The sequence below is a fragment of the Aythya marila genome, assembly GCF_965140915.1.
Source record: "Aythya marila genome assembly, chromosome: 7".
NCBI classification, from domain to species: domain Eukaryota; kingdom Metazoa; phylum Chordata; class Aves; order Anseriformes; family Anatidae; genus Aythya; species Aythya marila.
Window position 1 is genome coordinate 31,884,750 of NC_139048.1, and position 12,721 is coordinate 31,897,470.

General features: G+C 41.0%; 2 protein-coding genes across 3 annotated transcripts in view; one reads left to right on the plus strand and one right to left on the minus strand.

Moving 5' to 3' along the window:
- Positions 1–5,784, plus strand: DNAJC9 (DnaJ heat shock protein family (Hsp40) member C9). Its single transcript, XM_082764831.1, has 5 exons — positions 1–294; positions 385–525; positions 665–919; positions 1,720–1,806; positions 2,550–5,784. The coding sequence occupies exons 1-5, from the start codon at positions 91–93 to the stop codon at positions 2,667–2,669; spliced, it is 807 nt and encodes a 268-aa protein (XP_082620957.1). The 5' UTR covers positions 1–90; the 3' UTR covers positions 2,670–5,784.
- Positions 5,751–12,721, minus strand: part of FAM149B1 (family with sequence similarity 149 member B1) — a 12,451-nt gene continuing 5,480 nt past the window's right edge. Inside the window, exons 7-15 of one of the 2 annotated variants that reach the window (XM_082764829.1) lie at positions 11,688–11,875; positions 11,283–11,413; positions 10,650–10,700; positions 10,049–10,161; positions 9,234–9,443; positions 8,293–8,419; positions 7,846–7,971; positions 6,880–6,961; positions 5,751–5,884 (exon numbers count right to left, since the gene is read on the minus strand). In XM_082764829.1, coding sequence (XP_082620955.1) covers positions 5,811–5,884; positions 6,880–6,961; positions 7,846–7,971; positions 8,293–8,419; positions 9,234–9,443; positions 10,049–10,161; positions 10,650–10,700; positions 11,283–11,413; positions 11,688–11,875 — 1,102 coding nt within the window. In that variant the 3' untranslated portion in view covers positions 5,751–5,810. The remainder of the gene's footprint in view (positions 5,885–6,879; positions 6,962–7,845; positions 7,972–8,292; positions 8,420–9,233; positions 9,444–10,048; positions 10,162–10,649; positions 10,701–11,282; positions 11,414–11,687; positions 11,876–12,721) is intronic. The other variant, XM_082764830.1, reaches the window with a different exon arrangement.

A 12,721-nucleotide genomic window follows, 5' to 3' on the forward strand; every position in this document is an offset into this window, starting at 1 on the left:
TGGGCTCGGAGCTCGCCCCTCAGCGCGGCCGCTCCCCCTCCGCTTCCCGCCTTCCCCTCAGCGCCGCCTTCCCGCCCTCCCGCCCGGCGCATGCGCGGCGGCGGTGGCGGCGCGATGGGGCTGCTGGAGCAGTGCGAGGCCGCCTTCGGCGCCGCCGACCTGTACCGGGCCCTGGGCGTCCGCCGCGGGGCCTCGCCCGAGGAGATCCGGCGGGGCTACCACCGCGCCTCGCTGCGCGTCCACCCCGACCGCGTCCCGCCCGACGACAAGGAGGAGGCGACGCGGCGGTTCCAGGTGAGCGCGGGGCGGTGTGCTGCTGCCTGACGGACAGACTGACTGCCTGACCGACCGACTGACTGACCGGCTGCCCGGCTGTCCCCGCAGATCCTGGGCAAGGCCTACGCCGTGCTGAGCGACGCGGAGCAGCGCGCCCTGTACGACGAGCAGGGCCGGGTGGACGAGGAGGGCGAGGCGCTGCGGGCCGAGCGGGACTGGCAGGAGTACTGGCGGCTGCTCTTCAAGAAGGTCAGCGCGCTGCCCGCCCCCCCCCCCAGCATAAAACCCCTCGCGATTTAACCCAAAACGCCGCTTTGCTGCTTGGGTTTCGCGTGTTGTTCCCCACCGAGCCGCGGGTCTCCTGAATGCCCCCCCCTCTCTCCTGCAGATCAGCGTGAAAGATATCGAGGATTTTGAGAAGACCTACAAGGATTCGGAGCAGGAGCTAGCAGATATCAAGGCAGCGTACGTGGATTTTGAGGGTGACATGGATAAAATAATGGAGTCTGTGCTGTGTGTGGACTACACGGATGAACCGAGGATAAGGAAGATCATAGAAAAAGCCATCGACTGCAAAGAAGTCCCGTCCTACAAAGCTTTCATCAAAGAGCCTAAGCAGAAAGCCATGGCAAGGAAAAGGCGGGTAAGTACCAATCACAAGGAAACACCGTATATGGTAAGTATTTATTCTCCCGGTGAAAATAAATGAAATCTTTTTTAAGAGAAATGTTTGCCACAGGATTGCTGAGTTACAGATCTTGCTCAGCATCTTTGACCTCCACCACAAGTCACCTGTGTTTCCCAACTCCTCTCCAAAAATACTCTTTCCACTAATTCAATCAAATTGCTGTGAAAGGTTTTTGAGTAGTGACAGGCTGTTGCCTGTTACTTTCTCCTCCTATTTCAGCATTTTTCACTATGGCCTATTGGAGTTTAGCATGTCCCTGCATTTGTTTATATAGCTGCAAGTTGCTGGAGTTCAGGTGAGTGCATGGGAGAAATATAATACGCTTGCCTATTGGCAAATGTCAAATAACACTCTGGATAAATGAACCTCTTCTCCAACCTACTGTGTGTTTTTTTTTTTAATTATTTTTATTTTTTTTGACACTTTGTACAGTATGTTATGTGCATGTGACAGTAACCTTCAACTTAAAGACCATGTAATGGCTGCTAGGACAAAAAAAAGAGGGGCACAGGGGGGGCAGGGATGGGGATGTCATCGTGTTCAGCTCTGTGCAACAGCAAAAAAAAAACCTGAAAACCTGCGCTGCTCTACCCAAGCGGGGAACCAGAACAGGCTCTTTGATCTGTGGCCTCACTTGGAAACTGTGTTTACTTGTGGCTGTTTGTATACAGATGCAGAATCAAGTGTTCAGCAACTATTTTAAGTACTCAAATAACATGCAAAATACTTTCCTAAAAGCTAATTTGCTACTTCAGGCAGAAAAAGAAGCAAGAGAGGCAGAAGAGTGTAAACAAGAACTGGGCCTTGGTGATGGAGAAGATGACCTGAAAGCGCTGATTCAAGTAAGGCTTTTAGCATCTGTTGAAGATACTTGTGGTACTGGCTTATATCTGTGTTTTCCCTGAGCATCTCTACAATTTGGATCTTTGCAACTCTTCTTAGCTTCCTGAGGTTAAAATGTGACCTAATGCTAACTACATACTTCATTTAATAGGCAAGAGGACGGTATAGATTTTATTATCTGCATCTTTTTAAAAATTAACCAAGTTATTTTAATGTGCTCATCTTTACTGTATACACAATCAAAATACTTAACTTTTAGGTGGTTAGACAGGGAGTGTTAATGCTTTTTTTTTCTTTCTGGGGGATTCCACAAGGTTTCAAAAGTTGATCAGTATTACTGTTCTGCTTTGACGTTTTGGGGAATGAGGAAAGAAACATTCTGTTCAGGTTTTGGTTTGGTTTCCAGTTTTGCCTTTCTTCATGTCCAGTGGGATTCCTAGGATTTGACATGTAACCATTCCTCAAATTGTATTTGAGTTTGGGGTTTAAACTAGAAATTGCTTTGCCTTTCCTAGCCTTAAGTTGTGTATTTTTATGGCCTTATTTACCTCTGTTTTGATACTTGCAGAAGTCAGGTGTAGAGCCCAAAGGATACAATAGGCTTTTGCTTAACAGAAGTACACCTTCTGTAGCCTGTATTCCCTGCTTAGTATGTTCCAGGGGTTTTTGTAGCTATCTAACTTCATTAGAACAATCTGTATTGAGCAGTAATATAACATTTGTGTTTTTTTCCCTCCCCCAGAGCAGAAATAAAGATCGTAAAAAGGAAATGGATGACTTCTTGTCCCATCTGGAAGCAAAATACGGGAACAATCCTAAAAAGGGAGGAAAGAAGACTGCAGCCAAGAAAGGGAATAAATAAAGGACTATGTAGGCTGAAATGCGAGGTATTATCTTGTATGGGACCATGTGGATTTGGGAGAATTTCAGAGGTTTTCTGGACTGCTGTTTCAGAGCATGTGCACCAACTTGCTGTGACTGGGAAGTAGGGCGCAGAATGCATCGTGAATGACAAAGCATTCTGGTGCTGCTGTTTAAAATTCTTCGGTGCTTTTTAGTTAAGATCAGATTCTTGGCTGATAGTTTTGTTACAGCAAGGAAGCGATGAGACGGTTGGGATGCCTGTCTGTTTATTAAAGTCGCGTTGAAGCGTGTTCCCTCTGAACATTAGGGGGCCATTAGTGCTGCTGATGGGAAAACAACGTCATCCTGCACCTTCAGGGTCCTCAGCAACAGTTCCTGTGGCTTCTGACTTAGAAACCTTCTCTTTTTGTTTACGCGTTTCTTTTCTAACAAACCTTGCGAAGCTTTTAAAGGTCTTTGCACTTCACCTCATCAGGTGTTTTTCAGATACTCCAGGGATTTTGTAAGAATCCTTTTGAAAACTGCAGATTTAATAAATGAAGATTTTGCAGAATTTTGTGCTATCTTGCTTCCCCAGCCCTCTGTTTCCTAAGTAATTGCTCAAAACAAACTGATTACATTAACTCTTCATAGGGTTTTGAGTCAAATGAATACTGTACACTTTTACTGCATCTACAGCTATAGTGTTAATTGTGCTGGTGGTTGACAGTGGCCTGTAAGTAGACACCTTGAGAAGAAAATAAGGCTGCAACAAGTATGTAAGTGATTTTGCAGAAGTTTTCCTAACATCTAACACGCTGAGCTGATGTAATAAAGTTAAAAGGACAGAACACGGCAGTTCTGTGTATTTCTAGGGTTTGTGATGTCCCACGACAAGGAGCTCCAAAACTAGGAGGTGCGTGTGTTATTTCAATGGCATCACACCCCAGGCACTGTACGATGGTGGTGGTTAGTTACTAATGCCTCCTGGCTTTGTGTGCAGTGTTTTTCACCAGCTGTTACTTCAGAAGTGAAGTACTCCTGGAACGCATGCAAATATTTTGAAGGGTTTTTATTTCAGCTCTTTTTAAACCACTTTATGTATCGTGGAGGGGTATGAAGTTGAAGGATAACTCTCTTCAGCCTGCTGTAGCTCAAAGGAATAAAGCTGGCTTTATTTTGTGGATCATTTCTTAAAGGCTGAAGAGCCACAAGGTGAACACTTACTTCTGAGTTGAAGGTCCTCATCACTTCAGTGACAGAATTCAGAAACAAGTTAACAGAGCTCCCTTGGGAAGCTGGAGGTAGAAGGGGAACCCTGTTCCCATTTACTTAGCTGCTTTAAACATTATTCTGGTTCTGAGTTGAGTAGATTGCTGTGTTGCTTAGCACACAGGCCTTGAACACAGCTTTTGCTACACAAAACAGGTATCTAACAGCGCAGGACAAGTCTCTGGTAAGTTACCTTACCAGAGACTGCTTTCACTTCTGTAACTTACTGACTCCCCTAAGCTATGAAATACTACATTACTAGAAGTCTGTTCGAGTTTACGTATTTTTGTAACCGACACACTAGGGCTACTGAAAAACAAGTCCCTGAGGAATGGCACTGGTACAAACAGGATGCTTATCTCCAGCTGAGATAACTGAATTCTACACTACACAGTTTTCTGATAGCCTCAACAGTTAGAGAAACTTTTGAAAGGGGTTAGTGACTGCAGGCTACTTTCTAGCATCCATTTAAAGAGATCTAGATCAAGATCAAGGCTTTTTTTTTTCTTCTGGAAATGCAAAGGAAGGAGTTATCCTATTTACGTTGGCACACTTCTGCTTTGCTTTCTTTTCGATCAGAGCATGCTTGAACAAACTGGACTGAAGAACGTGAATCCGGATCAAAAACTATCAATCAGCTGTTCTCCAGGTGCAACTAATACTTGCTGGACTGCATAGCTTATGGTGGAGAATTAGGGGAGCCACTTCAGAAAGCATTCTGACAAGTTCTTTCCATTATGAATTGTAATTTGGAAAATATTAATGATAAAGAAATGTAGAAAAAGTGCTTTTAAATGGGATTATAATGGAACAACCATTTTCTTGCACTGTCCTAGCTGTTAAAATACACAAGTGGTTATCTTCAGCTTGTCTTTACACTTTCTTGTAGTCTGGCTTGGGAGTAAGACCTTCAGCTACTCATTTATTTTGAAAAGTTTCCATTTCATGTTTTTGTTTTCCCTGGAGCCACAAGGGCAACGAGCTGGTATCTCTAGCATGTCTGTCACACAGTGCAGCGCAGGTCTACTAAAAACAGTGTTGCAGCTGTGGGCTGTGGAGCTTTGTGGCGGAGTGCAGAAATACACAACTGCAGGTTTATTTTAGAAAAGGAGACTGACCTAGTGTCTGTGGATTTACCATAAAACACCTCGCCAGGAAGACAGCATGCTTTCTTTGGATACAGTCTGGACCTACATAAAGCTATTCCTTTTCCCACCTTAAACCTTCTTCAGACACTGAGGAAGAGGTATAAGTATATAACACAGGAGGGTTTGGTGGTATGCTACCCCTAAAGCTGTCAGTTCTCTTCATCTGTTTTGCTACCTTATTTTTACACAACAGCATTAGCGTCTGCCCCAAGTACTACAGAATTCATAACTTGTCTAAGTTGAGTCGTAGAAGCAGTAGCACATGCAGTGCTTGCTTTTGATAATACAATATTGCTTCGAGTATATAAATACAGCTTTAAACATTGCTTTAAGAACTTAAATTACTACTGCTAGAGAAGGCCTGATTTATCTTTTGTAGAGCTGATGGACATATCAGCAGGTCCTGCAGTACCTGCCTGTAACAACATGAACCAGTCACAAAACAGTAATAAATAATGGGAAAACAGTAATGATTTAGAGTATCTGCTAGATTTTCTAGGAGTTACGCTTCACTGTCCACTGGAGTACAGCTTTTCCTAGTGGTAGAAAACGGAATGTGCAAGTATATCCCTTCTAATCTTTGGCAGTTGCTTCTTAGATTTATATAAAAAATAAGATTATTCCTAAGAAGGGTGTTTGAAGACTCTCTGTAAACAACACTGATGTTGCTGAGAATGAGAGGTGGTTCGGGACTTTCTGGAGATGGATGGACGGATGGATGGATACTTCTTCATGACACGTTAGAACCCATGTTTGTTTTTTGTGACTGATCCACTTCGACTTTGAGCTTTCACAGAGCCATGCGGATGAAGACCTGATAAACAGAGATCATGTACAACCTTAAGATTTCTACAAGGTATTAAAACTAAGTACCAAATGCAGCTCCTTCATCATCTTAATGCTAAAATGAAATGTTTTTTTTGGGTTCTTATTCTAGCTATCCGTCAGTAAATCAGTAGCTTCAAAAAAGATTCAAATAACTTTCAAGGTATTTTGCTTTCCTTTAGCGAGAGGCTTTCTTAAGAGGGAAGTAATCGCATATCAAACAACATGATCAACTGGAAATTGTAAGTTTTAGAAGATGTGACTGTCCTTCCTACAGGGCGAAGTCTGTGCTTTCATCATTGCTGCATTTCTGGGATCTGCTGCGTTTCTTCATCTCTATGAAGTATTCAAATCTACAAAGTTTTAGTGATTTTTTTTTTTTTTTTTTTGCCAATGCAGCCATCATAAAACTCATTTTGCATTTAAATATGTTGATTCAGGGAGGGGGGACATACTCATTTTAATAGTGAACGCTCCTACCTTGATTAAAACCAAGTTATTTCAGTTTAGTGCCTTTATTAAACTCAGGCTGCCTCTTGTACCACTTGTACTGGTGGTGGTTGGCCATTTGGCTATTAATCAAGCTAAATGACCCCTCCCATCCTCTAATAATCACTTTTGTGCTTGCTACCTTACCCCTTGTAGCTTCCATTAACTTTTGCAGCTTTAATGCTACCTTTTTAGCGTGCTGTTCTTATCTGAGACCTCCAGTAGAACTCTCGTTGACAAACTATTTTTCAGAAATGCATCTCATGCCCCACTCTGCGGAGGTGAGACCTGACTTTGTAGCTCTCACCCCGTTACCCTCAACACAATGATGGCATTCCAAAAAGCTGTTCTAGGGCACGAGGGCTAACTTGTGTAACAAAAAGTTAAAATGCAAAATTGAACTTTGAAAAACTTCCTCAATGTAGGAAACGGGCGCCCATGCAAAAAGCCCACCTCTTGCTGAATTTCATTAAATGCCATAACTGATGGGCATACCTGAATCTGTTGATCCTCTGCTTGGCCAAGATTGATTACTGTGATCGATAACAGTGCAAGAACGGCGACGCTGGGGGTCCGGCTGTAAAGACAGGTCAAGTTACTTACGCTTGCATGAAAAAACCCGCAAACATCAATAATATAATACAACTGAAAACTACTTGAATGTACTTATTTCCTGAGATACCTGATTTGCAAGATGTTCTAAAGGTTTAAGTAGAGCTTTTACATGTTTAAGGAAGGTTAAATCAAATTCAGGGGTAGAAAATACAGTTTTCTAACACTTAGAATGACCACTCAAGCATTCAGGCGGGACTCTTACTACTTCTAAAAACTGTTGTCCTTCAAAGCAGATTTTTAGAAGGTTTGAACATTTGTAACTAAAGTCAAGGATGTTGAAGTTTTATGCAGAAACTAAACCATCAGCTATTTAAAAGCTGCTGTTAAAATTTTAGCTTTGGAAGCTTAGATAAAAAGTCCTTTTGTACTCTTATCTGTGAGTGTAGCTGTAGAAAGCACTTCCTGAAGTCTATGTAATAAAGCTTGAAAGCATCCTCTTTTACCCCCACCATTCTTACAAAGCTTTCAAAGATGATGCTAGGGTATCAGTACAGGTGATAGATTGAACGTTATACCTAATGTAAGGCTTAGCTTATTGCAGAAACATCTCAAATGTCTTTAAGATACTTCAAGAAGAAAGTAGCACCACCAGCTGCATATAGGTGTAGTTAGGAGCTGGCTGGGAGCAGTACAGTAGGACCCATGCCCCCCCCAAAAATGACTCTCTCTCTTCTAAGTTCCAAACAATGATGTTTTTGCTAACCTGTGGGTTTCTAACCCCATGACAAACTTGATGGCACCAGTCACCTGTGATATTTGGTTCTCAAATAACGTTTATCTCTGTTAAGTGTCAAAGCACCTGGTTCAGTAAACAAGGGTGATTTGGTATCATTTGCCATGCTTTACCAAGAACACGTTGGTTGTTTTAGGCCTGGAGAAATGATCAGGTAAGAAAAGCCTCTCGTGTAGCTGCTGGTGGTTATCTTCATGGGTCGTTACACTCTGAGCTCGACTGGAGTTCCCCCGAGATTTCTGCATTGAAGGATGATAAAGTTACGATGACTTCATATTGCAGCAGTGCATTTAAATTAAGTACCCTAGGAACTGAAGTTAATTTTCCAAGTCAGTTATCCTACTCCTACTTATGGGAAGAAAATTGTGGCATTTATTGGTTACTGCATTCACCTCTGGAGGATGATGCTGGCCAAATCTGATGCAGGATTTTAGTGCATGTATTACAGCTGCTGTCACGAGACAACGAACGAACTGGAACTCTGGGGTTTGGTAACTGGATCAGCAGTAACTACAATTTCAGAGTGTCCAATAGTAAAATTAAATAGTTATGCCTATTACCGTTTGCCTCTGGGATCCTGCGGTGCCCACGCGCTCTGCCATGTCCGTGGTACTGATGGGTGGTAGGAGATTATTTCGGCTCAGTGGCAGCGGGGAGGGTGAGGTCAGCTGCTCGTATGCAGTCAGACTGAAACGCACCAGTAAGAAAAAGAAAAGCAAAGCTTCTATGTTTGACATCGCGAAACATAAAATATTGACAGCTTGTTTGGCTTTGTTTAAGCTAAAAATGTTGCAACTAAGAGCAATGCATGCAGAGTTTTGCGGTGAGATGCTCGTGTTAGGGCTGACTACTGGAGACTAGATTTTAAAAAAGGAGTTCAGTGGGTAAAGTTTGGCAGAAATCTAATTTATTAACAACAACTTATAGTTTGTAGGCTGTTTAATATTAAGCTGATAGGCAAAGCGAGTCTGAAAATCAATGCCGAGCAGAAACTATCACAATCATGGTGATGGGGATATATAAAAGCAAGTTGGTAGTAAAAATGCTCATCGTCTGCAGTTCAAACAGGCATGCTGTGTGGCTGTACTGCAGGATGAAGGTGTATATAGAAAGGTGTTCTCTTGGGCAGCTGCTGTGCAATGGCAGAATCGTGACTGCCCATTCCCAGAGGTGGCATTATTATCTGCTCTTTTTTAATAACCTTTAGGGCTAAGTATTGCTTAATGCTAATTTCAGCCCAGCAACTGAAGATGAACACCTACCCTAGAAAACAGGAGCTGCTCATATACACATATATATTTATTTAAGAGTATATAATCCCTGTGATTAACTAAATGCAGTCAAGATCATTTATACCAAACAAAATGGATATATTCTAGACATTTCTTGTTTGTATTAAATCAAGGAATTCACATTCTTTCCCTTTAACTGAATATTCTTTAAATAAGCTGGGTTCTCTAAACGTGGTAATTTGCTGAGAGAAACTGGTTTTGAAACATACATTCGAGTTCCCCTGAAGACATCGTCCACAGATCGCGGGGTCCCAGTACGAGAGTTGCTCATGTTGATGGGATGCAGGGTACGTGGTGGTGGGTTCTGCCTTCTCGCGGACCTTGACAGAGATGATGTACTGAGCTCCAGAGGGGGACGATTTGGCCACGTTCTGTTTGGGAGGATGGAAGTGGAGCCTGGTCGTTTGTCATCCAGGTCCCTAACAAAAGAAACAGAGAAACAAAAGTGAGTGTTAATATGACCCTGCTTCCACCGTACTCATCCGCATGTGACATTACCGATGTTACATGTGGACACAGATGATGTGCTGTTGTTTTTGTCACATAACCATATAAAATTTATGGCCCAAATAGATAGGGAGTGGAAAAGAAGAAAAAAAAGCCTATTACATATAAATACACTTTTTTAAAAAACTGAATTATGATCTTTTTTGATTGAAGTTGTCATATATATTCTATGACTAATTATAGCTTCTATACTAAGAAACATTGCAAGAGTTTTCACACCCATAGCCTAGATCTAATGGAATTCCACCTCTAGGAAACGAACAGATCATTCTGAGCTTCATCTCTTTTTGGGATGTCAGTGCTGCAGCTGTTCACTAAAGAGATAAATCAGTAGCAATTATAGAGAAAATCTCTACCAGAAGTATACCATTTCATATAGGACAAGTACACTAGCAAAAAGAAAATAATTGAGAATTACTTTCTCTGGTATAGAAAATGATCTCATGCTCTTTTGGGTTGAATCCCTCTCTCTGTGGGAGTGCTCTACTTAACAACAGACTAAATCTATAGCTCTTACAGTGTTTTCTCCATTATAGGCAGATTCCTTTGCTGTAACTGGATCCCATGGATCACTATCAAGCCATTTAGATTACGTTGAGAGCCGCTACTTGAGCTTTGAGAGAGATTTACCTGGAAAATTAAAAAAATTATATATATACATATTGTTTGAATGAACAGTAATGAATTACTGTTTGGTAATGACATACGCCCATATTTATACAGTTTGCTAATCATTTTGAAGGAAAGAAACCCATTTCTTTCAGGACACTGAGATAAATACTCAGTTGTTTTATTTCTGCCATCTAGGATGGGCATCTTAGTATTACATTTTTCCTACAAATTGTAGTGCTTAGCAAATGTATCATACCATGCTGTCATATTTAATATTTTCCAGCTGAGCCTCTCATTTTCATGACACAGTCTTCCAACAATGGTTATAATCAGGAGTTTTACAAAACTATTTTTTTCAATATATTTTGACATTTATTTTATGTCAAGAACAGAACTGGAAACTCCTCTCCTGGAATACAGACTGATCTGGAAAAACATCAAATTCCACCCACCATAGCAATAGCACACAGAAAATAGCAGAGCTTCCATCGCTCCAGCATACGTACTTGTGGTTTTCTTCTCTTTTTGGTTTTACGGCCACATCTGGTTTTGGGGCACTACATGTACAGTAACAGAAATGGGAGGAAGACACAGGGAAGAAATAAACAAGAAGTAAAAAGGAAAGAGTTGAATTAAAATGGAATGAACAGAGATAATGCTTTGGTGCTCACCACTCTGGGAGCATATAATCTAAAGCAGACCACACACAGTCAAATTCAGTGTCTGGGGGGAAAATAAACAACCGTCTTACAACTTTGCGGGGATTTGTTCTTTATTCCTTCATCAATTAACAATGAATAAGCTAGTGAGAATGGGCTCTCACACAATCTTATATCTCACAGTTTAGTTCGAACTCTGTTAGATGTAGAAACAACCGCATCATTAATGAGCAGTCACCACATGGTAGTCCAATATGTATATAAAATACTAAGTTTTAAAGAGAAAAATAGGAATTCAAATTTGCAATTGAGGAGTAGCAGAACTTAAGTGGTTAGGAAGGACAGTCAGCATCCATGCAAAATCCAAACTAGTTGTATATCTGAACAGTCCCCTGCCATACTTGCATCTTTGCTCAAGGTAGTATTGTATTGATTCATCTATATGCAAACTGGCTGGCTAAAAATACTTAAAATACTTACCAGATTTGATGTCCCTGAGGGCATTTTAGTTTGTGGCACGCGAGGCAACGACACTGGCGGAGGATCAAACTGCAAAGGGCTTCCAGAACCTGGTCGGATTGTTTCTACTGTTATGATGTTTTTCTCATCATCTGTGCAAACCCAAAGAGAATCCCTGTCAATACAAACTATTGCTGTTGTACTGTGCACAGTACTGTAAATCTTTTTTTTGTTTTAAAGAGGAGTCCTCTTAAACACAAAACTCTGTGAGATCTTCTGATAGCATGTCTCACACTGCTAGCAAAGTGAACAACCTTTTTTACCCTGAAGAGCTGCTTCCCAAATGCATCTTTCTCCCGTTAAATCCTTGCAAAACTGAGTAACTGAAATCCCCTTTTCTATCGTCAGTTTAACTGTGATCCTTACCAGAGGCTGATCCTTCCCAGTGTCTGCGGATTAACTCTTCCATGCAGCCTAGGACTTCACTCCACACATCATCAAACACAAATGTGAGCACAGAATCCTTCATGCAGGAATACGGAGAGATAGGAGGAAACCCTAGTTTCCGTCTGTCAGAGCAGAGTCCCATTTTCCTCTCATGCAATTCCTCCTCCCTGTAAAAACGTGAGCTTTATACGTACCATAAACACGGTATATTATCTCCTTATTGTATATATATATGTGTATATATATATATATATATACACACATATATGTATATATGTGTATATATATATATATATATATATATATGTATATATATATATATAAATTGCATATATCTCCTGCAATTTTGTTGCAATTATCTAATAGGATTAACACATTAGCTAAGGCTGTATTTCTGCTATTTCCTCTAAAATTGAAATAGGTCAAGGCAGCTGGCCAAATAGGTTGAAGACATTACTTCAGGAGAAATTTCATATGTAGCACATAATATTGTTTTCTGAGAGCCACCAGAACAATGAACAGTAACATCAAATGACTTGAAAAAGCAATTTTTTTCCAGTATTTCTGGAATACTTAGTGGCACTCTCATATCTTCCAGAATCCTCCACTGACCTAAATGAGAAATGACTGAGACAATTGCCTTATCAACTGAATGCCTTGGTTTCTCCATACAGACTGACTAAAAATTATATTTGATAATATCATTTTTTTATAAAATACTTGATGAATAATAAATAATTTACAAAGGAGATAAAAGTCCCATTTAAAAATGAATGTTAGCAGTTACAGTGGTATTTGTTCATCCCATTGTTAGGCTCCATATCACTACAGAATTCTGAAGACAAGAGGAATATTACTACTCCTGACTATCTAATACCACTCTCAGCCTACTGCTTTAACATCCAGGAGGTGCTCAGGGCAAGGGTTTAATTCAGTTGTAGACAATTAGACATAATCAGAAAGAGGAAAAAAAGGAAACAAAAACAGTTAATTCACAGCTGCAATGGACCTTG